This window comes from Oenanthe melanoleuca, chromosome 6 (assembly GCF_029582105.1).
Source record: "Oenanthe melanoleuca isolate GR-GAL-2019-014 chromosome 6, OMel1.0, whole genome shotgun sequence".
Lineage (NCBI taxonomy): Eukaryota > Metazoa > Chordata > Aves > Passeriformes > Muscicapidae > Oenanthe > Oenanthe melanoleuca.
Window position 1 is genome coordinate 26,216,170 of NC_079340.1, and position 27,731 is coordinate 26,243,900.

General features: G+C 35.5%; 1 protein-coding gene across 4 annotated transcripts in view; it reads left to right on the top strand.

Moving 5' to 3' along the window:
* Positions 1 to 27,731, top strand: part of VTI1A (vesicle transport through interaction with t-SNAREs 1A) — a 257,422-nt gene that overhangs the window by 55,427 nt on the left and 174,264 nt on the right. For 2 of the 4 annotated variants that reach the window (XM_056494312.1, XM_056494314.1), the window contains exons 5-6: positions 474 to 494; positions 5,282 to 5,366. In XM_056494312.1, coding sequence (XP_056350287.1) covers positions 474 to 494; positions 5,282 to 5,366 — 106 coding nt within the window. The remainder of the gene's footprint in view (positions 1 to 473; positions 495 to 5,281; positions 5,367 to 27,731) is intronic. The other 2 variants (XM_056494313.1, XM_056494315.1) reach the window with 1 other exon arrangement.

Here is a 27,731-nt window from a genome sequence, read left to right on the forward strand (position 1 = left end):
GCTATAAAGATGCAGTCATCTATTAATAAGTTAGATCTGCTAGTAAAATAAGAAATCAGTTGTCACAACTAAAATATACAGAAAACATTCTGAAAACTTGTATATACAAAACCACTTCAGCTGTACAATCTTCGAAGGGAGGAATAGTAAACTTGTTTTTTTCTTTATAATATAGACTTCTATGAAGTCATTCCCCTTTATTTCATGATGGTGTCTTAGATGTGGTTTAAAAGAGAATTTCACACTATTCTCTTTGTTTAATGTGACAGTGTGAGAAAGTGATCTTTATTCGTTCAAAAAACTCTGCATGTAGTCTATGTTTAGGTTCTTTTAATGTGTTTGTCTGTGATTTTTAAATGCTAAACATGTAAACAGATAAATTGTCAATGTTAATTCTGTATCCTGTCACACAACTGATCTTTCTTTCCTGCCATTTCTTTCCTTTTTATCTTTTTTGTGCGTTCATGTTGCAGTTGATAAAATTACGTGAAGAGGTGAGTACTTTCTTGCTTTTTGTTGTCTAGCTTTCCCTTTAAAGCTGAGTTTCTAAATCTGAAGTAGATCTTTTTGTTCATTGTTGCAGGGAAATCTACACAAAGCAAAAATATTGATTACATTGCTTTAAAATATTCACTGTTGTGCCTCTTTTTCCCTAATAATTGTATACTTACATAGGAATCTCTAGATCAAACCTTAGAAATTAACATTCTTTGATAGTGGAATTTTTTTAAAAGGCACTAGAAAAAGAAGGGTGGAAAAAACCTCTATTATTTGATCTCTCCAAGAATACCATGATCAAATCAGGTACAGTAATAATCATGTTTGCATCACAAAATCTTTGATAGGGAAAGTACATTTATACACTGGTATTGAAAGTGAAAGCATTGCTTTGGTATAAACCTTTGCTGAAACATTTTAAAAATTACACGGTATTTCACAGTGTTTTGAGTTTGGTGTGAGGTATTTAAATAGTTATGTATTATATTGGATATTGTACACCCACTGAAAATACAGTAGGGCTAGTGAGACCTACATACATATCAATATTTATTATTTATTTGTGAGTGCTGTAGATGTGTAGGTGTAACACTAGAGATCAGTATTCCAGAACACCTTTCTTCCAGTTATAAAATGACTCATAAATATTTAGAAAGAAGCCTGTTTTAATGGTCAGATCCTCTAATGTTTCAGTATATTTTGTGAAATTAATCTCTGCTTTTGCTTACTTTTGTAGCAAAGCAGGTATTTGAACTGCTATTTTTTTTATTATTTCCTAGTAGCCACTGTAAAGAAGGGCTGAGTAAAGTCAAGTTTACTTACACGTCAGATTTCTGAAGGATTTCACACGGAGAGCTTGGACCAGTGAAGTATTTGAATAAATATATTTAGAAACACAAATATTTTAATATCACACATTTGTCTGGTATTTTCTTTGTGGAACACGTGTGCCCTGTAATGTATCAGTAATATATACTGAACTCTGCAGGAAAGGATTTGTTAGTTTTAGAAATGGTGATGACAAAGAATTTTAAAAGTAACCAGATTAAGGACAATCACAGCGAATTCTTAAAAACAGGTAGGTATTTGTGATACAAAGATTCTCTATTTTCCCCCCTCTTCTCAGAGAGCTGATATTAATATGTAAAAGCTACAGAGTAAAAGAGTTAACAAAAAAATTAAATAAAATAAACATGTAACCGCATGAAAGCTTCCCACCACTGCTGAGCTCCCCTCCCCAATAGTCCCAGTATTTAAACAGATGACAGTATTGTTGCAAGGGTTTGTATAGCCTGATTTCTGAGGTTTTTCAGAAGAACAAGGTTCATTTTCTCATCCCTTTAACACCACCTGCGTGTCTGCTCCTGTGCTTTTGCAAAGAGTGCAGTAGGATCATTTTTGTTTGCACGCATAAGATTATGGTTTTATAAAGATTCCTAATTTTTGAATTCACTCTGAAATTTTAATTTATGTAAAGAACAAAGCTGCTGCTTATCTGCTTTTCTTTTTGAAATAGCTATGAAGACAAGTAGGAAAATTCAGGGTGTTATTGCAAAGGTCTGCAACTTGGAAGCTATACTTAGCTCAGTTATACCTTTTGGATTTTTTAAATCCTCTGTGTTAGCCACCTAAAAAATTAAATTGCTTCTGATAATTTTCTTGTTTTTTTCTTTCCTTGCTAGCCTCATATATTATGTTTTTCTCTCTCTCTGCATATGTTGAAAGCAGCAGAAAATAAACAAAATAAAGGGATCTATTAGTTTGCCTTGAATAAAATTGTGCAGGTAGAGAGAAAAAGAATTTAAAACCCAATTGCTGGCATTTTATTCTCTGCATGTAAGTACCCACTGTTGGATAGGTTGTAAATGCAATGGTGTTTTTATATCCAATGCAAAATGCACATTAAAGTTTAAATGAAGGCTAGTACAGTGACTCAGGCATAATTCTTAACTCGTCACAGAGTGAAACATCAAGGCATCCCCAATTATAGTTCTCCTAAGGAGGTATGAAGTGATCTTAAAAGAAATTGTGGTTTGCCATACTGTTTGTTAATAAAACCTGTGCTTCCTCTCATTACAAGGCTCTATTCTCGCACACTTGCCGTACACAGGCTTCCATGGAGGCTGTGTCGCTCTGTCTTTTGAGCTCCTGAGATCTCAGTTTGAATCCAGCCCACATGGAATGACTGAATCTCCAGTGATAGCATGCCACTTTACAAAACTTCCTTATATAACTCCAGATGGAAGCTGTTCCTGAAGCTGCAAGACAGCCTGAATCGCCTCGCTGCCCCCCTCCCAGAGTGCAGGGGGTACAGTGGGAGAAGGATTTTGGGGAGGGGTGGGAAGCAGTTGAAAGCATCAGCTGCTGCTATAGGGCATTGATTCCATGTCCAAAGGACAGGGTGCCTCCAAATCCAAACAGTGTAAATGACACCACCCTTTATAATAAAATTAGGTTTCATTATAGAATGCCTTGGGTGGAAAGGCTCTGAAATCAAGTTAAGAAACGGCTCTGAGTTAGCGTTAGCACCGAGTTCACAGGGCTTTGGTATTCTAATTGCTTGCAGGAAGACTGAACTGGGATGGTCATTTATTTTATTTAAATGTGGCTTAAATGGTATAGAAAAATATACAGTCAGATGCTGATTCTTTCTGTTGGGTAGCTCTTTCACCTTGTGATGTGAAATCTGATTATTTCCCCTCTCCCCCTTAACATAGCGGGATAGTGTTTTCATTTCTCATATACAGCCCTGTACATCTGTTCTGTGATCAGTGTTCTACTCCTTGTGCTCACTCCCAGCCTTTGGTGGTTTTTTAAGTATCTCCTCTAACTTTTAGGAGTCCTACCCTCTAAACTCCTTCTTTTTATGCCCCACACCCTCCACCCTCTTCCCCTTCTATTTTTCTTTATTGAGAGACATCTATGTGAGTGTTAGGTTTCTGAGGGTTTTTACAGGTTTAAAATATTTAACACTAGTTCAGTATCATTTGGAGGAGTGCTATTTGGAGAAAAGCAGAATACTATTTTTTTCATTGTGATGGGCAATGAAGAGGAACCAGCAGATGTTATGAAAAGATGCCTTTTTAAAAATAATTAAGCAAAATTAACACTAATTATCTAGATTGACCATGAGTACTAAGAACATGCACCACTCTAGTTGCTGTCATGATTTCAATTAAAGCATTGTAGCTTGTGGTTTTAAATTTTATTAAGTGCTTGTGCTGATTATTTTTTTCTTGGTGGCCTGCCCCCCACGAATGCAAAAGCCTTTTTTGCAATTTACTCTTAACCTATCCACCGTGTATTAGACAACTCTATTAATTATTATAGACTGTTATTGCAGCTTTCCTGACCTTCACATTGGGTCCTATCTGTGCTGATCTAAATGCATTGTTTTAATGATTTCCAAAAAAAGAAAAAGAGAGGGGGGGAATAAAAAAAAAAAAAAAGAAAAAAAAAAAATTCAAGGCAAGCTTTGATGTGGCTTTAGCTGCCTCGATCGTCTGGCCGCATCTCAGAGATGTGTCACCTATGCCGGGAGGGAATAGGGAAATCACGTTTTGAATGGTAATGATAACATACTAATCACTTCCTTTCTTTGAAGATAGAAGCGAGATATTCTGTCAGCATCCCTGGCTGCTAGAGCTTGGAGGCACTGGTCTAGGTGTATTAGCTTAAGTGTGCATGTCAATACAGCTTGCATCTCCCAAGATCCATAGGGGCTCATTAGAGCAAGGTAGATCGTTTCGGTAGACAGCCACTCAGATAATATGTATGGCACCTCCTTTTTTTATTATTATTAGAAAGCATTTCTTCCATTTTAAAATGACATCTGTCAACAAGGCAAAGTTGTAGGAAATATTTTTTGACAAATATCCAAAATGTGGTTTTGGGGTAAAGGAGTGCTTGGAAAGGTGTGTGTGATTACTGGGAGGGAGAGGGGTTGGCTTGTATTTTTTGATGACTTGATTAGATCAAATTTTCAAAGGAAACGAGCTTGCATGCTGAAATGGTTGGTGTTTTGGATGGAAGAAAAACTAATGAAAATAATAATTTCACTTTTTCACCCTTGCAGACTCCCCAAGTAAAAATGCATTGAAAGATGCATTTTTACCACAGTTTATTGTTGTCTGATAAATGGGCAAATGACTTCTGGGAAAAATATTTTATACCTGCATCTGTGTATATTATTTATATATTCACATATATTTAGGCATAAGAGATGTAAATCAAGAAACCAGTGTTTTGTTTCTACATCTTTTTACATCAAACAGTCTGAAGAATATTCATGCTGTTCAGTATTCTGTATGAATAGCTTGTTGTTTTTATCACCTCACTTGAGAAGTACACATAAAGGAAATATATCCTCTGCTGAAAATTAAGTTCATATTAAAAGCTACCACTTGCATTAAAGGTGATGGTTTCATCAAACTGTAGTTGAATAGAAATCATGGGTGCTTGCATGCATGTGTCACAGAGAAATCTATTTTGGAAATGCTCTTCAGACAGGTTTCCCATGTAATAGTTGCATACTGATTTGTGGGTTCATGTAAGAAGACTGAAGCACATATTCCATGTTTCAAAACAAAAATGATTGGTACATATAATTATGATTGATCATAGAACTGCCCCTTCCAGTGGTCCTTGTAACAGACTGTTCCATAAAATATACGTGGATATTTTTATGTTCTGGAATATGAAAGCACAATTAAAAAGGGGGAGAGAACATTGTAGGCTGCTGCCTGATTTTTTTTTTCTCTCTCTCTTCCCTTTTCTTTTTCAGAGGGCACATCTGCTCGATAACACAGAGAGGCTGGAAAGGTCATCTCGGAGACTAGAGGCTGGATACCAAATAGCAGTGGAAACCGGTAAGAATCCTGAGAGTGAGCAAATTGTCTTGCTTATGCACAGCAGTCTTCACAACACATGACATTTCAGGGAAACTTCAAAGGCGAAACAGAGACAGCAGCCCGAGATGTGGTTTACATATTGGGGAGACAATTGGGAGCTTATTTGCGCTTATCTTTTTTCAAGTTAAAAGGCATGACATCTACTGAAAACAGTTCCTGAGGTTTAAAAGTATACATCTGAAAAGAGATGGAATACTTCGTCTAAATTCTACATTTGTCTTAATATGCAGTTACATGTTGTCAGTTTACCCACCCGCAATGATTGCTAGCACACACTGCAGACTCCAGTTGTTTTTGTCTTTTTCTTTCATTCATATATGTAAAAAATTTCATTTTAGTAAATGTATAAGGTATTAGCTACACTTGATATATAATAAGGTTATCAGCTCAATTTTCTTGCAATCAGTTTAGTGACTGATTATGGCAGCTGTTTCTGTGCAATGAAGGAAGTAAACAAATCACATCACTAAATATACAGATAGAATAAAATTAAGGGAGAAGGCAGTGCAATTATTGAATTAGTTGGGTTTTTAATTGGCTACAACTTTTCAGTTTGGATTTTCAAAACATTTTTATTAAGTTTTAGCAATTTATAGAGGATTTTTTTTTTAACCAGCAATAGTTAAGCCTTCAAAGACTAATCCCCTTAAATGAAGCTTGTGGAAAGTTGAAGAAAGTTTCAGAAAATATATGTTTGAGCCATGAACAATTTTCTGGTGGAGAGTCCCGATTAAATGATACATATCCAAAGTATTTTTTAGAATTTAAACCTTATAAGAGGTAAATTTAGTTACACCCTTATAGAGTTAAATATGGCTATGCTAAATAAATGGTATTACTAAAGTGCCTGCATTTTAATTATTCTGAGCTTAGTGCTGTGCACAATAATGAAATGGATGTATGGAACATACAGTGCAGAATTTGGAGGGGACCAGGAGCATTAATTCTTTTGTGCCAGTGGATGGCACATTATGTAGACAGACATATGATAGCAATTAAGTTTGCTTTCCTGCAGATTTTCTATAAATGGTCAATAACTTGTTTTTAGAAGGACTATTTTAAACTTGTCAAAAATGGTTCCTGATCTGCTTTACTTGAGCCTGGATCTTTCACAAAGAAGCATATTAAAATTATATGAATATAAAAATTCAGGCTGATCCTTTTGTGGAGGAGATATCTTATATCCTTTTTTACTCCATGAGGAATTTGTTTTATGGAGATGATGATCATGTTAACTTCGGTTGCATATCTCCATGGTGATTTCTGAGAAATCTGGTTGGAGTGCAAATGTATATTTATATGGAAACAGTGTCTTTTGGTATCAAAACCAGGTGAAACTGCATTGAATTCCGTAGAGTCACCAATTCACCCCATCTTTGTGCCTGTCTCTACTTTTTATCTCATGCACAGAGAGAGAAAAAGAGAGAGAGGTGTATAATTCTTGTTCCCAAAACTCTGTGAGGAGTAGGAGTGGAGTCATTTTATATGACTTTTCATATTAAATAATTTTGAAGTGATGACTTTGGAAATACTGACTTCATTGTAATGTAGATTTTTTTCCAAAGATTTTTATGGAAACTGATGGATTATTTTAATCCTGGCATGGATCACAATGATTCTAGGTATAAGAGAATTGAGATTAATTCAGTGCAACAAAAGAACTTACTTTTGGAATTACTTTTGATTGTTCTGTGTTGAGGCTTCACAATAAAATAAAGCATTTTCAGTTCTTTGAGCAAACTCCTCAGACCATGTCTTGCCTTTTTTGTTACTTCTATTGCATAAAGAGCTTCTCTACACAGCACTGGTGAGGCCACTTCTGTAGTGCTGCTTCTGGGTCTGGGCTCCCCTGTGCAAGAAAGGACTTGACTTACTGGAGTGAGTCCAGGAAAGGACCATGAGCAGAATTAAGGGACTGGAACATCTTTCATGTGAGGAGAGGCTGAGGAAGCAAACAGTGCTGTGTGGAGAAGGCTCTGGAGGACTTTATCACATGTACAAATAGCTGATGGGTTGGAATGAGGAAGAGGGAGCCAGATTCCTCTCAGTAATATCCAGTGACAGGAAAAGAGGCACAAATTATATAACCTGTGAAATTCCATCAGAACTTGGTCATTTTTTACTGTGGTAATGGTCAAACAGTGAAATAGGCAGCTCAGAGTGATTGTCAACTCTCCATCTCAGAAGATACTCAAAATCCAGGTGAGCACAGTTTAACTCTGGGTGACCCTAGGGCTGAGTGTTGGACAAGGTGATCTCAAGAAGTCCCTTCCCACCTCAGCCATTCTGTGATTCTGTGAGGTGAATGTGACAAAACTGAAGTATCTGTTCTACTTTATTTATGTGGTGTCTTTTCACAATTATGGATGTGTATGTTGCGTACTGTAATGAAGCTGGATGATTTTCACCTCTGGAATAAGTCACATTTGGATCTTTTTATTACCTTAATCATCAAAAATACATATACTGTTTTAACCTGCCCCTGTGATCATCTAGGGATTAATCTGACATAACATAAGTAATTTTATGCAATTTCACATTACAATTCCTGAAACTTACCATGATAAATTAGAAGCTTTTTTCCTGTTTGCATCTCTAAATTGATAAGCCCTTTCATCTTATGTACAGTTGTTCATACAAGCAGAGATCTGTTGGAAGGTCTGACTTCCTTCTTTGAGCAGTGTCACTGATTCATGGCTTCAGTGGTGTCTGAACAGGATGCCACTTCTGTCACCATCACTAAGGCACTGCCAGGCTTTCATAGTTTGTCTGCTGTCAGTTGTTGATGCTGAGGATGTTTAAATCTCTGCAGAAACCTCCTCAAGGACTAGGCAAAGCCTTTAGCATCTGCCAGCCAGTTCTGGAGTACTCAAGGCCTACTGTAAGCAGAGGAACATTATTCTAAACATTTGTAGGGGTATGTCACAAATTTAACAGGTGTTTGAGAAACTGATTTGGTAAACTGTGAATTAATCAGAGCATTTGCTTTTAAATTGCCTGAATTTTATGGCAAAAACACGACATAAATCTCTCAAGACATAAAGAGAAGCCATCAGCTGTTTGAATCTCAAAGGTCTCCATTGTTTGTACCAAGTAGGGGAAGTTTTTAATAATGGCTGGTAACACCACAAGGTGCACTCCTCTGTTTTTTTAAATTCAAAACGCTCTTTTAAAGAATATTTCTCATGTTTCTGGTTTTATGTTATAATCTGATTTGCTTGTAAGAAAGAGACAAGTTTACAGCCTTGTAAGTAGGCATTTCCAACACCACTCATTATTTGCAACTCTGCAAGTCAATTTTCTTAATTTCAGGCCACTTAGTCTGACCATATAACCTTAGAATATGAGAAAGATTTTAAGTATGCATGAAAATTGCTGTTTTCAGTCGAAAAGAGAGCTTGTAAAATGAATCCTGATTCATCACAAAACTCTTCCTAGTTTTGAGGGGGCCTAATTCTATTCCTCATGCTCAGATTTCCACAGTTCACAAAATGAATTCTAGAACTTCCTTAGTTTGTCTGCAGAATGTAGCATTATAAGGTCTACCCTTCTTTGTTGAGTCTTAGATATGTTTGCTCAGACAGGAGTATTTTGAATGAGGGATGGTTTAGAATGCTTCATTCATCTTCAGTGATAAAATTAGCATGGAAATGTAAAACACTGTCAAGGAGAAGAAGAGCATGCCTGGTTGTAGAGGACCATTGTACACTGCAGTTGGGTTCCTTTCACTAAGTTCTTCTCAGCTGCCAGATATTTTCCAGGAAAAAAGACTGTGGTGTTTATATAATGTAGGTTTCACCTTGTCTCAGGACAATGTAAGAGAGCGATCCAACCACTGAATGCTGTCCAAGATTTTGGAAATAAACTGTTTTATGAGTATTTACTTTTTTTCCCTTATCACCCTTAGATATTTGTGTAGCTTTCAGTGCATGTAATTTGAGAAGTGTTGATCTTGCCTCTGTGAATGATGATTATTGGATATTATATGGATATGTGGCTCTGAATCTCTCTGAAATATCTTTATTACTAGAAGAGTTTGTGGATAATATATCTATTATTTGTATTTGATCTTTAAAATTTTGTCTTGGCATCTATTTTATACCCCTTTTGTAGCATGTAAAGATGGTGTTTTAGAAGTAAAGAAATCAAAGGAAGAGAGAGTCTCCTGTTCCATATACAGAAAATCATTCTGAAACTCGAGGTTGCTTAAAATTATTATTATTTTTTTCAATCCTCCTTACTCATTGGGAATCTCAGGAATATGTAACTCTGAAACAGTTAAAGGAGAAATATCTCTCAGCAAGAGACATAACAGCTTATTTTCCACTCTTTTGTGACATGAATAATTCTTGTTACTAAGGGATCCAAGCAAATTTCAGTGTCTTTCACCTGTTGTAATGAACTACAGTCAAAGCTCCCTTCCTGGACTGAGCCATAAATACACAGTGTAATGTTGTGGTGGCTTACAGGCAGATGGTCAGACCCACCTCAAAGCACTGGCAGCCCCCTTGCTGGAAAGCAAATAGGAATCTCTTTAGACAAAGATGTGTGTTTGCTTCTTTATGAAATAATACTGGTCATTTTCTTATTTGGAAATAAGTGAATTCACTGAGTGAAAGTGCAGTGAACAGATCAGTGAAAGTATGTTAACAAATGTTTATGAGGTGCTTCTGAAGGCAGGAGTCTTCAAGTTCAATGACTTGAGCATGAAAAGAGAACTGTTTTAACACAGCTCCAGGAGGGGTCCTGTGAGATATGGGCAAGGGAATTTGATGTACAAGCACATTGTCCACAGCAGCATCTCCCAGATTTGGATTTCTCACTCCTTTACTGGTGGAACAATCTGAATCCCCAAGCAGCTGCCCTGAAGGACCTTCCCCCTCCATATTTCATGGGGTGGATGTTCTGGTCAGGTGTCATAAATGAGATGCACAGCAGAACTGTCATATGTGAAACCATTAAAATTAAAATAAGCATAATGACTAAACTGTTTCCATTCCATTATGGTTGCAAGAGCTGGAGTTTACAGGTACAACAGAATGAAATGTGTTTGCTTAGCTTAGAAAAACTAAGTAGCTCTAACATCCAGTGTTAATTTAACCAAATAACAAATCCTAGTGTTCATATATATAGGGCTGCATTGGACTAGTGGAAAAGTTGCTGTTTCTCCTATGTTGTAATTTTATATGCTTAGTAATTTGCTTGAATTAGTTAAATCTCTTGGACCTGCACACCCTTGTTCTATTCAGGTGCATGCATATTCTGATTACATTTGAGCTCCAAATAACTAAGAGTAAGGAAATGGAAACCAAGTTTTGAAAATCAGGACCTTGCTTCTATTGCCCCTTGCTTTAAATAAAAAAGGCTATTCCTGTCCTAGATATTTACACTTAATATCTACCTATTTCATCTCTAATGAATTATTCATGCATGTATATGTGAATACTGTGTGTAAAACCTTTCATTAGAGAAAGAGGGCTTCTGAGTTCTGGAGCATATACCAATATCTCCTCCTCAGGTGTTTCTTTGATATGCCAGAACATCTTTCTACTGAAATCTTAATCCAAAGTTTCTGTAGTGAAATGAGTTTTTATGCAGTTTCCAGCCACCATCAGAGAGAGCTTTTTTCATGATCCCTGTTTCCTCTGCTAGCAGCAGTATTTCATGTTTCATATATAATTTTTTTTCTTTTCTGGCTGATTTCTATTAAAATCTGTTTATTGTTTCAGAAATTCATTTTGAAGTGGCATATTGCATTCCTATATCTCTAAGCCCTCTGCCCTTCTTCATAGTCTGGGCTTTAAAGTGTTGAGGAGGAAGAAATAGGGAGAGATTTTAGTTTCTGGGGATGTCAGGCCTCAGGAGTATCCCAGCTGCACGGTCATGGGGGGAATCATGTTTGGGTTGTGCCTTGTAATAAACAGCCAGAAGCAGCATTGAGAGGGCACAGAGAGACCAAACTACTCGGGTTCCATTCCTCAGTGCTTTACCATGCAGCTGTTGATACCAGGGAAGGGCTTTTTGCACCTTCAGTTTTAATATTTCCTGCTGGTTCTTTGCTGGTCCTGTCACTGAGCTGCTCCTGCAGTTCCCTGTTGCCACCTCCTCCCTCTCACCATCCTGCCCAGCTCTGACCTTCCCAGCTCTAGCTCTTTAATACCCTTTTCTCTGAATTCAGATAGTCCTTTGCATATTAATTCCAGTTCTGGCACCCTCCCAATTTTCCTTAGCTCTGTGTTTCATCTTAAGGATTTGGTTCAGCAGCAGTATGGGTCTTGCACCTTTGTGGTCATGAAAAGTTTATCCAGTAACTCACCTAGCACTGTCTTGTGGTATTCAAAGTCTGTTCCCTCTGCATTTCCATGTGTTGTTTCAAATGCAGGATACAGATTATTTTAGTATTTTCTTATATTTTAAATGCATAAAGAATTTATCATAAAGAAAGGAAATTTTGAATTTTTGATAATTTTCAGAGTACTGTCCTCTAACTGCTACCAGAAAACCCCTTTGCAACTACTTTTTCTTTTTTAAGAGATGAGGAAAAACTTACTTTATAGAGTTTTCTGTTAAAAGATTATCTTTTGGCACTCAGCACCTTTCAACTGATTTCCAATAAATAGAGGGCTTACCTTTCACCTCAATAGGTTTGGGATTATCTCATTAATGCAGCAAATAAAGAATGTCAAATCTGTTCAGTAGTACAGATTTGCTGAGTTACAGCAGGAAAAAATAGTGATCCAAATTTGATCATTTTGCCCTCTGTTTTGGAACAAGTCTCAGGTTATTTACATGTGCAGGAATTCATTATTGTACCACACATCATGGGACAACTTAATTTCAGTCTTGTTAGGAACTCACATCCAGTTGAAGTTTACTTAAGACTAATTTTTGGATAAGCAAACATTACAATAACCTTACAAAGATGCTTTATTATATGTAATAGAAACATGGTTTTGTGAATTTTTATTCCATGCTAGAATGATGAAAACATTTTTTTCAGTTATCAGAAACTTTATGTTTAACCACATCCTGTGTGTATGCCAGAAAAATAATCACAAAAAAAATCTGTATATGTTTTCACAAATACTTTGCATTTGCCATAGAATACCTGTGAATAATAGTAATATCTGAATTATAAGCTGAACTCAGAAAATAACATTAAAGCATTATTTTACAGGCCTTCTCTTGGACCACCTCTACTGTGTAGACTGTTGTGTAGGAAATAACCTCTAACTGAATCAGAGAAAACAGTATTTCAGCATAATTTTTTTTGGTGCTGACCCTCTTTCTTTAATGTATTTATTCATATAAGATGGTATTTATTGATGAAGGTATTCATTGTAGCTTATTCCTAAGTCTGTAGTAAAGCTTTTGAAGACTTTTTTTGTCCTAATAAGAGTGTAAGGATTTCAAGTCAAGGTATATGGTTATTTTTTGGTCTGAACTTACACTATCTGCTTCTTTCAATTTTGAAATTATTTAGCCTCAGGGAGCTTTCCCCTCTGTGATAACATTTCAGAGTTTTTTGTCTGGTTCTGAGCAGGTAAGGCAAATGAAAGAAAGAAGGATAAAAATAAAAAGATAAATGAGCAGTATCTGTAGTTTCTAGTAGTGAGTAAACTCTCCAAACTACCTTGGTTTGAGAAAGACATAATGGAAAAAGGCACCAGTTGTCTGTTCTCCATATATATATTTATATTCTCTTTCCTTATCTGTTAACACTCTCAGCCACTGTGCTTAGGTGTCTCCAAGAGATGTCAGAATTTCATCTAACATAGCTTGTCCAGAAAACCCATTTCAACAGGTGGACAAAAAATGTCAAATCAAACCCATAGCAAGTAAATGCTCAACTTGTATAGGTCTGAGAAAATCTCTTGATTAAGTTGCATATTCTCCCTGAGGAAAATGAGCTGTAGAAAACTTGTCCACAAAATTTCAGATAGTTGGGAAATGCTGGTTAATCTTTAATGAGTAGAACTCAAATTCTGATATATTGTCCCTAAACTCTGTTCATATTTACTTATGATTTATTCTTTCCCTCCCATCCTATATACCACTAGAACTCCTTTTGAACTTTCACCAAGTGAAAGAAATTGATTCCAAGTGATACTGACTTGGCAGTGACAGTCAAGTCTGTTGCAACTTTTGAAAGAGTACAGCTGAATGGAATTACAAGTCCACCTTTTGACCTCAAATCTATTAATATGTTGCTAATTTAATGACTTCATTTGATGAGTTCATTCTTCACAGAACGTCAGCTGTATATTTTGTTGAAAAAACAGAAATAACTTTGTTATTTCTGATAATTTTAGTAAACAATCAGATTTTCAATAGTTTTAAACAGATTTTTTGCTACGTGGGCATGGCTGAATTTGCACAGCATGAGGTTTTGCTTGGCAAAGGTTTTTTTATATTACAACTTATATCAAGAAGAAAAGTTGATGAGCTTACACTTGACAAAGCTCACCTGTGTTTTGGGGATTTTTTTATATTTTTTGTTTGAAGCTTTCTACCTTTGCTTCCTGACAGGCTAACATTGTTTTCCTCCAAATGCACTAAAGAATGAGGTTTAACATTAAAAAATATATCTGTACTGATCATGTTTTTCTAGGTAAATCCAATATCAAAAGAGTTTTCATGGTGGAACATCTTATATGCACAATATTTTGTCCTTAGAACTATAGGGTTACAGTTCCACAAGTATCTTTTTTGGTTTTAGTGTGTTGTTTTGTTTTGTTTTGTTTTGTTTTTGTGGAAATACAAGGGCAGGGAGGGGAAGCCCAAAATACTATTTCTGAACCAGGACATACACACAGAGAATTGATAAGCATCATTCTATCAGTATGGAATGGTGGAAAAGCACCTTTTCTAGGTATTTCTTCATATAATTCAGGTCAGACCATACTACTTTATGATAATGATTTTATTACACTGTTTATAGAGTATTTGTTTTCTCCTGTAATTACTGACATATATGGTCCAAAAAATGATCCATGTGTTGCATGAGCAAGCAGTCAGTTTGAGAAGTGCTGAGTGTTATGGACCCTTAGTCCAGTTACAGTTGAAATGTCAGCTTGTGTAATGTGTATCAGATGAGGACATAACCTCTGATTTGTGCAAGTATTGCTGACCATCCAAGCCTTTATTTTTAAATCAAAACTTAGACTCAGGAGCTCCATGTTGGAAGCAGTTTGCTGACTGGCTTGATTTCATCCTGTCAGTGTGAGTGGAACTGCTGATCTGCTGTACCACTCATCTCTCTGAACAGCACTGTGATTTTCTTTGAGCTGTTCTGAGAAACTACTTCTGGTTATTGGCTATATTGGTTATAAAGCTGTTGTGAGGAGCTTAAACCAACAAAATTGTAGTTCATGGTTTAGAGAATACAAATTCACTATTTTGCATCAGTCACAGGCCACTTATATAATCTGTACATTCTTTTTTCTCTGTGTCCTTTCTTGACTCAAGAAAACCTTTTTATTTTCTTCTGTGATTTTGTGTCCCTTCCATATTTTGCAAACTTTTTCCTTGCTCCTAATTCCAAATATCAACTGTCTGTCACACTGTGGTTCTTTTTCTGCTGATTTCTCTTTACCTCATCATATTTCACTATCTCCAAAAACATAAATGTAAATTTTGATATGGAATTTTACACTCTTGGCCTAATCCTAGCAAATGTAATAAATTATCATGGTTATAAAAATGCCCAGTTATTGGCAGAGCATAAATATTTACATATTAAATTGCCAGTATGTGTACATGCACATTGATTGACACATTCTGGGGAAGAATCAGAACTATAGAAACTGCTGAGTTGGAAGGGATCCATAGGAATCATAGAGTTCATCAAGTCCTATTGTGTTTTGTTGGTTTTTTTTTTTTTCTCTGCCAGATTGTGATTAAATGATATTTCATGTTTGGACTCGGATGTTTATTAATTCTTATTTATATTATAGTGAGTTCTATAGCACTATTAGCTAACAAGCTAAAAATGGCAACATATCTTTTTCTTTACAAGGCCTTTTAAGCTCAAGCTTAAACACCTAAATTATTTTTACTTTTAACCTAATAACCAACTACCCGTGACCTGCAATGTGGAATTTTTTAACCAGTTATGTAAAATCTCAGCTAGACCTGTGAAAAAGAAACTTCTGCCCTAAAACCTTCATTGTGCTTTATCTATATCACTATGTTCTGAAATTTTAAATTTTTCACCATGTGATATCACACACTTGTATTGCAAGGTAAGAATTTGTTTCCATGAGGGAGGTCGAGCTCCCTCCTGTCTAATTATCTCCAAATGGAGGGATCAGGAGTTGTTAATTGTTGTGGTTTACATTTTTGTGAAATAAATTCCTCAATTTGCATCACATATCTTGCAAAGATAAACATGGTGCAAAGGTAATCTCTGACATCTACTTGGCTGGTCTCTACTGGGGTGAATTTTTCCATATTTTATGGAGTCCGTGACACTCTAAAACTGAAGTTTTTAATGTTCGTGTGTTTGGGATTTGGCTTCTTCTGAGCTCTCTTGCAGGATCTAGAGAGCCAACATGCAAAACAACTGGAATGAGAACTACTGTTTAGGTTTTGATTTTTTTGTTATTCACAAGGATGCAATAATTCAGTGTTTTCATTACAGATGTCTTGAAAGTATTAATCTGATTTTTATAATTGAGTGCTGTTAAGATTTCCATGTGTTGAATGTTTTGGCACTTGCCTACTGTAATAATTGGCTGGAATGCCATCTTGAGAAATTTTCTGAAAATTATTATATTTGCTTTACTCTGTATGTAAGTGATTTTTCTGTTTTAGTGCCCTGTTTTTCAGTAGTGAAATATGAGGTATAGAAGTGTTAAGAATGAAACATAGAAACCACATGAATTTTTTTTTGTTATTTTATTATTTTTTTTTAAATTAACTGCTTTCAATTTTATGGGGAGGATGTATTTTAAATCCAGTCTAGAAACAATGATATTTTCTCAAATGAGTTTAAAATGGCAAGTCAGAGTATTGCTCAAATGTTAATAATTCAAGTGAAGGGTTTTTTATTGCATACTCCTAAAATGTTCTATAGAACAACTATTCTAGCATCAACTTTATAAATATGTCATGAACTAGATTAAGTATTTACTGTATTTATAACAGAATAAATGTTAATTTTAACATTTTAAGATTAATCTTTGGAGAAAACATTTACAAATGCTTTTTGAAACCTGACCCACAGAAATGGAAATGACACTGAATTTGTGGAATAAAATCAATAATTTGTAAATGTAAAATATGCTCAGTTTTTTCCCTATGTTGATGACATTTTTTAGTTATTTTAAAACAGGAAAATAATGTTTGTGATCTCCTTTTTCCAAGAAAGTTTCTTAAAATTCAAAATTAAAATAAATTAAGTCACAAAACAAAGAGGAATATGTCACAACCTATGTAGCTCTTAAAGATATATATGGAGGTATGGCATGTCCTCCTGACCACAGAGGGACAAAACTGAGTTTGAAAGGTTTTCTTTTCTGTTGGTGGAAATTGCCATGTTTAGCAACTATGCAAAAATGGAGAGTGGATGTTTAATTAAGAAAGTAATTTTAACTAGGGGTTCAGATTAAGATTGACTGTAGTTTTTTACTTATAAATTAAATCAATCATGTATTTCTCTATGTTTTTAATGAACAATGCTTACTACTTTACTCCATTTTCCTGTTAGATACATGGATAGAGATTGCATGATCTTATATCTTACAACATTTTAAAAACTTAGACCATTTGTAACAGAACCTTTTATTCACCTATAATGCTCTGCATAGCACACTTGCACCATTATGTGTACATTTTGTCTGGCAACTACTGTGTTTTGGTAACAAAGGAGTGTTTTAAGTACTTGCCTTGTAAATTTATGAAATTTGAAGCAAAATTTTGATACAGGAAGGCAAAATATTGAATTAACAATGAAAATAGCTTTCTGTGGTCTCCTGTTGTATTGGCTCTTTGCTTGCTCAAGCACTCTAAGAAAAGTCCTGGTGCCAAAATCCAAATGATCCATATTTCACTCATTCCTACTACACAGCTCAGGAGCTGGTGTATTAACAGTTTTACTTCTCTTCAATTTGTGGACTATCAGTTTTTCTGTTACAGCTTATTCATGCATAAAATAACATTTTCTGCTTTGCATAACGATAGAAAATTCCTGAATTGTAAAGTTCTGCAAATGTGATGAATATTATTAAAGTTGTGGAGTATCATTTTTAGCCAGTTTAAATGTTTGCCACAATGTGCCTCGTTTGTGCTGTAAGTTTAATAGTGCCTCTTCACACAAATACAACTCCTGCCAAAGCTAATGTATAACTTTCATATTTTGAGATGTTATGCTCTCGACCATTTGTTGCAGTGGAGATGCAAAAATCCCTGTATGAGCTTGGCATTTTTGAAATTTATTTCCTTCCCTGTCATTTTCCAAAAGTGTGCTACAGCTTCATTGATCATTTATCAGGAGACTAATTGCTCACTTCTAAGGTTTTTTTAGACATGTTAATGCTTGGGTGACAAACTACAGAAGAAAACTTCATTTGATTTTACAAGGGCCCAATCCAGAGTTCATTGAAGGCAGCAGGAAAGTTTCTGTTGATTTTCCCTGAGACCATGTTGGAAAGAATGGAGAATAAGCAAAATAAAAAACACCTCAACTGTTACTCAGCTATTATTTTTAAATAAATTTTAGTTTAGTTTGGTAAAATATATTGATGTCCCTTGATATTGAGTTATCTCTGAAATGGTTTCACTTTTGGTGTGGGGAAATAGCACAATGAATGACCATTTTTACTTGGGAGATGTTAAGTTCAGAGCTGAATATACAGTTCATGAAGACAGTACTTCTAGATTTTAAGTGTTTGAGAGCTGTCTGAAAATGATCCAGCTAGACTCTGTTCTTAACTTTTAATGTTTTGGGGAGTTTGTATCCTGTCAAATACAGTGCTTTATCTCCAAAGATGAAATTTTCCCATTTTGTCTATATAATATTTATATATGGACAGGAAATAGAAGTCAGAATCCAGATATGTTGACCCCTGAGATATAATATTGACCTCAGTGAGTATTAACTTCTTGGATCAATAAATGCTGTTATTGACCTCAAAGAAAAATCAATAGCAGCTTGTTAATTTGCAAACTATGACTGCAAGAAAATGGTACACATTTTGTTCTTCATTATCACCTATTTATATCTATATTTTAATGCTTTCAATATTGCCACCTAGAGATCATCGTGTCAAAACATTTCAATCCCAGCTGTTAGAAGGTTGGGGATACAGACATTATACATTATGGAATAATTGAGGAGCAGTACAGGTTAGTTCCCATATGTCATGAAAATAACATGCTGAACAGTTGTATTTCACCTGTATTGTTTTTCTTTTTGGAATAGTCCAGTTCATTTCATTTCATTTTCTCTGGTGTGCTTCATCAAAACATTGCATAAAAGTACTATATTTTACCTGCCAGAAAAGATTTCTACATGAATAATAAAGAGGATGAAAACCTGACTACTGGAAACAAGGAGACTGAAAGTGATCACTACAAAAAAATCATAATTAATATACAGCAGATTTTTCCTATTTGCATAAGGATGACAGGTTTCTAGGCAATAATATGTTCTGAAATGTTACTATGTGACTATATAACAAGGAAGAAAGTTTTAAGTGACAAAGTATTGGTGGAGAGGCTTTGTTTTGTATTATAGCAGGTTTTGTATGTGAACACTGAAATGTCAGGTTTTACAGAGTCTGAAATGCCTAAAAAAGCCTGTTGCTGAAATTCAAATGTCAACAGTTCTTCTGCATATATACCACTTTGATATTTAAACTTAAAAACCTCATCAATTATTTATTATTACTTCAGCCTTTTTATGATTTGTCTGCCCAAAAATGCAGAGGCTGGTTTGGTCTGGAGAGTAGTGTCTCCTACACAAAGCACAAGTCTTCCAGCCTTTTACAGTTGTTAATTCTGTCTGATACATCTGCAGTGATCTTGGCAAGCTGATGACTGTGTTTAGGAAACCTTTTTGTCATTAAATGACAGAATGAGAGATATTTAAATATCTCTTATAAATAAGGCCATACTTCCATTTTTTCAACTGAAGTTGCTGCAATTTTTTTGCCAGCTTGATGGCAATGTGGTTTTGCTCTTTAATACCATGGACTCACAGAACTTCATTTGTCCATCCATGTAATCATTTTGAGAGACAGAAACAATGATGTTAAATTCATTCTCTTGATAGACAAAAGCACAATGATGTTAAATTTTAAAAAATTTAAAAAAGAGAAGGTAGGAAGGCAGCATCAAGCTAGATTCCAAGCATCTCAAGAGCACACCAAGCATCTCAGAGGTTCAGAAAAATGAGGCCTGTGCAAATCTAGAAAAATGTTTTTGGTTATTTGAGCATCTTTTCTGTCTTAAAGAAGTCCTGAATGATCAAAAAGGGTGGTGTCTTAAAGCCTATATGGACATCTGGAATAATAGTAGCATTTTCCTTGATTCTCTATGTTGTTTTAATTTATGTCTGAGTGATCACTAAGTTTGGATCCTTCTGCAAGATACCAAAACAGAAATGGTGCAGGAAAGTGGCTGATTTGGTGAGGAAGGAAATTTCAAAGTCACAATGCAGGAGTAGAGAGAGAATTTCAGTTTTATAGTTTAGGTTTATCTCATTTCAGCCTACAAAGATCTCAGAGAAGCACCCAGGTGTTGAAAGTGTCAAATTGTCCATTCCAGCAGATTGTGTAGGAGAACTGAGAACAAAGTCTGGGGCAAGCAGACAAACTGTTGATTGTGAGCCAAATGTAGCTCCCTGACTCTGCAGACCATTTATTTTTCAAGACAGAAGTTGCCTGCTCTGCTCAGGAACACAGTTCTGCAGAGCCTGGATCTCAACATGACCCCAGGTCTCAGGATCACAGGACATTTCTCATGATGTCTTTATGGCTGCTGATACCTGGGGAATTTTCTGCTCTGGAAGCACTGTCTTTAAGGTGTACTGAAGTTCAGGATAAAGCCTTATGAATTCAAACTACAAACATCTAATGCTTTATTTTCTCTTCTGATATTCTCTGTAATCACTAGAACTGTTTACTTAACTGATGAGAAGTCTTAGGACTGATGCCATGTCTAACTTACCCGAAGGAGAAGTAAATATAAAATAATTCACAATGTTTTAATTTTTAAGAAGTCATATTCAGAGTCCAGTTTATGCAGTACATCATAAGGAGTTCAGTTAATAATTATAAAATCACTGAATTTAACTTCTTAATAGATGTCACTGATGGCAGACTTACTGATTTCCATAACTGAAATGTTTTCAAATTTTGAACTAATGGTCAGTGGGGCACAAGCTAGTAATGTTATGAGATGAGATGTTCTGCATATCCTCTTTGTGAATGACTTTTACTCTCCACATTTTCCTTTATTAAGGGAATTTTCCATTTGCTTGCTATTTGGGGAAAAAGTCTCTACATTATTAAAGTATATAAAATATTTGATGCTGTAAAATGGATCTATTTTAGTTTGATAAACTAGAAATATCCTGCACTGTGAGGGTCATAGCTTATAATACGTACTGTTAGTACTTTTTCATTTTTCTATATTAGGAGATTAGTGAAAAATAAGCTCTATCAATTAAGTTTTATTGCAAAATTATCTTCAGATGTACAGCAGTGAAGATGATATTGAGTGATAACACTAGAGTGGATTTTGTATAAAGCAATTACAACTTGAAAACCACAATCTGAATGAAAATATTGCTTAGGGTTTTTTGTAATCTAGCATTAATACCAAAAAAACCTCTTCCTTTGGAAAGTGCTTAAATTACCTCTATTAAACACAAGACATTCCTAAGGTGTTCATGTGTGCTATTGACTGAGGAATACTTATATTTGGTTTCACTTCTCATGCTTTGTCAAATCTGTAAAGTACCTTTGACTATATAGTTCCACCTCATAAGATGTTCGTTTTCCTAAAAATATTAATTTTTATATAGATAACAGACTTCTTAATTCAGAAATTATCTTGTGTAGATGCAATTAGATGCTGTGAAATCCTCTGCATTCCTAAAAATGGTGATTTACCCTGAAAGAAGCAGTAAGCCCTTTTCCTCATGTGATGCAGTACATATAGCTACATGTTTCTTTGACATGTTATTATGGAGTTGAAAGTGCACTGAGCTTTGCAAAATGAATTCCAAGAACTTCAGAAGTGAATTGTTTAATTCTAGTGATTATGGATGAAATTTATCTGAATGCTCAAGCAATTCCTTTCATAGTGTTACATTCTGCCATCACACCTTCAGTGGGACAGGCAGTCCCTCAAAACACATATAGGAATCTGTTAATTTAGAAAAACAAAGCCAATTGTTCAAGAGCCAGTTGTTCCCTTTTCATGACAGGGAATTTTGCTTGTGGCATTCACTACTCATTTTGGAACATCATACTTCAAAATGTTGAGTACAAGAGAAGTTGCTCTGTAAAACACCCAATTTGTAATAAACTGAACAGTACCTTAAGGGGGGTGAAATAATGTCAGAAGTGTATCAGTTGTACTCCATTGTTTTGTTGTGGATAAATAGTTTGTGCCTCTGACCAAATCTCCAGTGGTGCCAGCACGAATCAAGACAATTTACTCAAGTGGTTACAGGTTTCCAACCTTTCAAATTGATCAAATTGAAATAGCCCATTAGGAATTGATTTAAATCAGTTTAGATAAGCTCAGTCTTAGTCCTGGCCCTTGAGGCTTTGGCTACTGAAAGTTCACTTGAAGCTGGACATATACCAGCTCCACAGGCCATCAACTTTATTAGTGTGGAGATAAGCTGATTAGATCTTGTCAATCAAAGGTGCCAATATCTCAATTGAGTGTCTTTCCCAGTCTTTCTCTCCTTCTTTGTTGCCCGCTTCAATGCCTTAAAAAAAAAAAAAAAAAAAAGAAGAGAGAGAGCAAGCAAGAGAGAGATGTGTGTGTGCATCCCCCTGGTTGTCACCAAGCAGGGTGCAAGGGCACTGTGATGATGTGATGACTGTATTAAAGAAGACATCAATTTGTTTTAAAGTGTTTTGATTTTTTATGGTGGCATTAAGAGAGAGAACATTGTGGTTGCAGCTTTACTAGAAAGCAAAGAGTTCTAGAAGGGGGGGAAAAAAAAAAGAAGTGTTTCTTTGAAACCTACCGGGTCTTTGAGTCTTGCTGTGCCAATGGGCGCTTAAGTGCTCCTGTAACTGGCATACTCTGATCCACCACCAGCTTAGGTACTGTTCTTCTCTCCAAATTATTCACTTACATAAAAATAAAATAACATTATTTGTGGATGTTTAATCCCTGCAGAAATAATTTTAAACATTTGTTAAATATAGCTTGCTTGGGAAATGTTTGGTTATGCAAGTAATGAGCATGATGTAACAGTCTGGGAAATTACTGCATAAATTAAGGTCAGGTTAGAACATACACACTGACCCTCTCTCTGGAAATGAAGCTTTGCATGCACTGAATAAGTACATGCAGGTATTTGCATCTCTGCTTTGTAGAGGTAAAAAACAGATAAAGAGAACATCAGCTGTAAAAATGGAATAGCACAGTGTTTCAGCTTTAGGCTTCATCATATAGTTAAAGATGGTATAGAGGAAAACTGGGCTTTTGTTCTTCACTTCTGAAGTTTGCTCACACCATGTCTCCCTCATACTTCAAATGCAAACAACAGAAGCCTGTCCTTTTCTTCCATCACCCTACACTCACCACCCAATGAAGGCTGGAGCTACAGCACTGCAGAACTACATTGCCACACTGGATTATCTCTTTATCAGTTATTCTTCACTCCACTGTATCAATTTTCTGCTAACCAATCAGGCAGTCCTCTTAGAAAAGACTGTTTGACTATTTCTTCTAGATAAATGTATTTATAGCTGCATGGATCCACACAGGCAAGTCATGTGCTACGTCTTGGAGAGAGAAAGGGAATTACTTGCTCCTTCCAGGAGACCTGTAGTTAATGCTGCTGTTTGGGTATATTACAAGGAAAAAAATCCAGTAATTGTGTGCAGGTCTTAATTATTCACCTGGGTACTGGAGTTCAGGTGTAACTGTGGTTTCTGTTGCAAAGTGCAACTCAGTGTATTTACACAGAGCAGAATGATGCTCTTCTCTGATGTCACCCTTGTCCCTGCCATTCTCACCAGCTCCCTGTTCAGGCTGTACATGGAAAGGAATGGCCAACTTTAGCACAAGGAGTATGTAACACTGAGCTGTTTAAATCATTTGAGTAGTTTTCTTTTGCCACCCTCCCAGAAAAGATAATAAGTTCCAAGCAGATTTAGAGACATTTAAGTGGAAAAAGTTGTAGGGGAGAACAGCCTTACTGCCTTATTGTTGCTAATTAGAATTCCTCTGTGTTTAGGTGGTGTTATTGAGCTGTATTTTTTTTCATGTTTAATACACAGTTAACAGCTCTGATGCTGCAGCTACAGTCAATCAGAAGCAAATGTTCTTTTAAGAAGTTATTGAAGGAAATCTATCTAACAGACCACTAGTCAAATTATACACTTTTTTCCTCTGCCTACTTCCCCTACTGAAATCACTAACTCATTGTTTAAAATCTTATTTTGAAGGCTAAAAAGAAATGTGTTGGAGTTTCAACTTGCCCTTTAATTGATCTGCCTTACCTTCATTAGTCTTATTTTTTCACACTGATGTTCGTTGTAATGCAGTCGTCTTTGTAAACATTTTTTTTTCTGATTGTATGGAACTGCACAGCATAGAACTGATTCGTCAATCAAAATACATGGTGATAATATTTGATAGAATCTAATGTTTCATGATAAGACTGTGTAGTATGATCATGACTTCTGAAATAATTTGTACCTTATTAAAAATACAGTGGTGCTCAACTTGAAATTACAGATAGATGGGACACATGTTTTGTCTTGACTATTCCAAGAGCGTTAAATAACATTTTTATCTCTTCTTTCATACAAGTTGCAAGTAGAGAAGCTGAGCTCTGTCTTGATGGCTGAGTGTAATGTGGTTTCATAAAACCATAAAATTTATCACAGTGTTTATTTCAGCAGACCCTTCAGTTGATACTTATATTTAAATTAATATAAGGGTACAGATCTCAGTAAACACAGTTTCTAGAAAGATGTGTTAGCCAAATAAGGAAGCATTTTTGGCAAGTTTTTACTTCAGGGATACATCTGCTACTGAAGCTATTTGAAGTTTGCATCATATATGTACTGTATTTGGGTTGAGTGTGCCTAATGAAAATTATATATGCTTGTAAACATCCTCCCATTGTTATTTAATAAAAGCAAATCTAGAACATTGCCGGAAGGATTTGTATGCTAAAGCTCCCTTTGACAGCAGATTTGTGATGTTCTAATTGAAAGTGCTTAAAACTCATTTAAGGAGCATCTGTAACTTGGAGGCCACCATCTTGAGGGAATGGTTTCAATGCAGTGACTCCAGTTTGGACATAAATAAAGAAAACATTGGCAGTAATTAGGATTTTCTTCCTTTGGAAGTTTTATTGTTGAGCAACCAAGCCAACCATTTGGTTCATGGCATTGTTACAGCTTGGATTTGAAAGCCTGCTAAAATCACCAGTACACTCTCTTCCATTGTGTTCACTTCTTTTTATTTTTTTTTTTCTTTTTCTGGAAAAATTACTTGTTACCACTGTTTATTTCCTAATCAGTTAATGAATGTGTTTCAGTGATGGACTGTAAATTAGGAAAATATGTAAAGTAAAAAAATAAGAACTGGAATTAATTACTCTGTGTACCTTTACTTCATTCTCCAAGTTCCCCAAGCCATCTTCTAGAGATGATATTTACTGACTACCTCTGTACAGAAATGTGTTGCATATATGGCACTGGATGCTCTGTTAGAGGTATCCTCTGTGAGCTATCAAACACAGAAGCAAAGATGTTTTAGTATTAAAAAAAAGATAAAATCAATATTTCTTTTATGTTCTTCCTTGGAGGTTAGTCCATCTTCAAGCATTAGAGGGCCACAAGCATCCATTTTCCCTGTTTACCCTGCAGCTTGCCAGTTTTCTAACCAGAGAGAAATGTAAGTGAATATTGGAAAATAAAATTGTTTGCCTGAGCTTTCTGTTCAGAAGACTTTTGATTTTAATGAATTTGACAGAAAATGTAACTGAGAAAATGTCCTCACTTTTTAAAATCATATTCTTGTATTGTGAGGTAACACAACTTTTCTCCTTTTAGAACAACATTCGTGTGTGTTTGATCTCTGCATTTGGAGAATTCTTATTAGCTTAACACATTCACGCTCAGGAAAAGTCCTACAAGGAGGGAGGATTTTTCTTAAATGGGGGAAAAAAAGGAAAACAAAAAAGGGACGCAGAGAGAGAGAGAAGAAAAATCTTTTCCTGTTTCTTCCCTGAGGCTGGACTGTTTATCACTCCATCCTTGTTCGATAGAAGTGAATTTTATAATAAAATTTTCCCTAATCGGGCTCTGTCAGTGAGGTGTCTTATCGTGGGGAGGAAAATGACACCGATCCTATCGAGAAACAGAGACGATGTCACCGTGTCCGCAATCACAGCTACTCAGCCTCCATATCTACCTTCTCCACAAACACCAAGCACTGCTTTTTCATAAGAACATCAAAACCCAGCGAAGTCATTAAAATTGCACCCGCGTAGAGTTGCAGGGATCAGCCGCACTAGCGCAAAATGGGATGTGGGAAAACAGACTCTCTAAATGTGCTAATTCCATTGTCACGTGTTTACGGCTTAATTTTAATCAGTTAAAAAAGCCACACATTGCAATAAATTGGCATTATCTTCTGTGACACCAGAGGACACAGTTGGTTCAAGGATTTAGAGGGTCGCTGGCAACAGTATATAGTGTTACAGACAAAGTATTTTTATGCTTGAACTACGGTAGCTAAGGTGCAATCCCCAGTTAAGACTGCAAACAAAGACTATAACCCACACAGTACTAAGTTCAACATGCAGACCACCTTCAGCCTGGAGACAGTGTAGAATGCTAAACTGAATAGTGCTGAAGAACATTTTCTCATTTAATGGTTAAAGGTAATTTGCTGGCCAGTATAATTGAGGTTTCAGTTCAGTAGCGTTCTCTTATGTGTCCTGTACCATAATGAAGAAAGATCTATTGGAAAAATCCCTTTGCTGTATTTGCATTCAGTTTCTAAACTGGTGGTGCTTGTTTACAATGTGCCATTAGATTTCTTCCTCAAAACTATGGGTTGCATTTTCTGTTCTTCCACTCACAGAGACATAAATCAGCCAACGTGGACTGAAATGTGATAGTAGGAATATTGCTGCTTCCAATGAAAGGTTTATGGAAACTTTAAGTTTTGTAATTAGCTAGTACCACAGGTCACATGAGAATTGTGCATGGTGTCTGTCTCTACTCCTCCCATTTTCTTTCTTTTCCTTTCCCCCTCCCCCTTAGACTTGTTCTTTCACTTGAATATGGCTGATCAAAATGTTTATAAGCAGCAGGAGAATTATTTTCTGTAGAGCAGTATGATCTAACTAATAAACATCCATTTCAATAAAACCATGTCTATAAAAGTTGTCTAGTTTTATTTCAGTGGATCAAACATGAAAAATGTGTGTGACCAGTTTAATTCTAGAATGAGCAAGCAGCAACCAAAGAAACAGTTGGAGTAGGGATTTAACTTTTACGGAATAAATATCTCTTTTCAGGCTATGAGCATGTCCATGGCCAAATACAAATTTCTGTTTGAATCAGCACTAAAGAGCACTGCTAAATAAATACACAAAGGCATTACTGCTAAAAACAAGATGTGTTCATTGTAGAATGCAGGTTGTCAATGCTGTTTCCCACATTTGATTTTTTGGCTTGGACAGTTTAGTAACAAATATGTGGCTGATCATTCCCATGCATTCTAATCACTACAAGCTCTTCAAAAATAAAATTGAAAATGGCCAGAGAAACTATGAACAATCAGCAATTAACAGCATTTGTAAATAAAGAGAAATTAGTGTATGGATTTCTTTTGCATATAAAGAAATAGGAGCATTTGACCTATTTGTAAACAAACCTGCAAAACTGTTTCAGGGTGGAACACAACAGGACAATATTATCCAAGCTTGAGTTAAATCCAGGAATTTTTCATTAATTGCATGTTTACAAAAAATAAGAGATGCTTACAATGAAAAAAAAAATCCTTAAATATCTAAAAGAGGTTTTGAGCTCCTCAAATTAACTAGTGCATAAGTTTTTCTGAATTTAATATATATATATATATTTTATTTTTTTTTTTTCT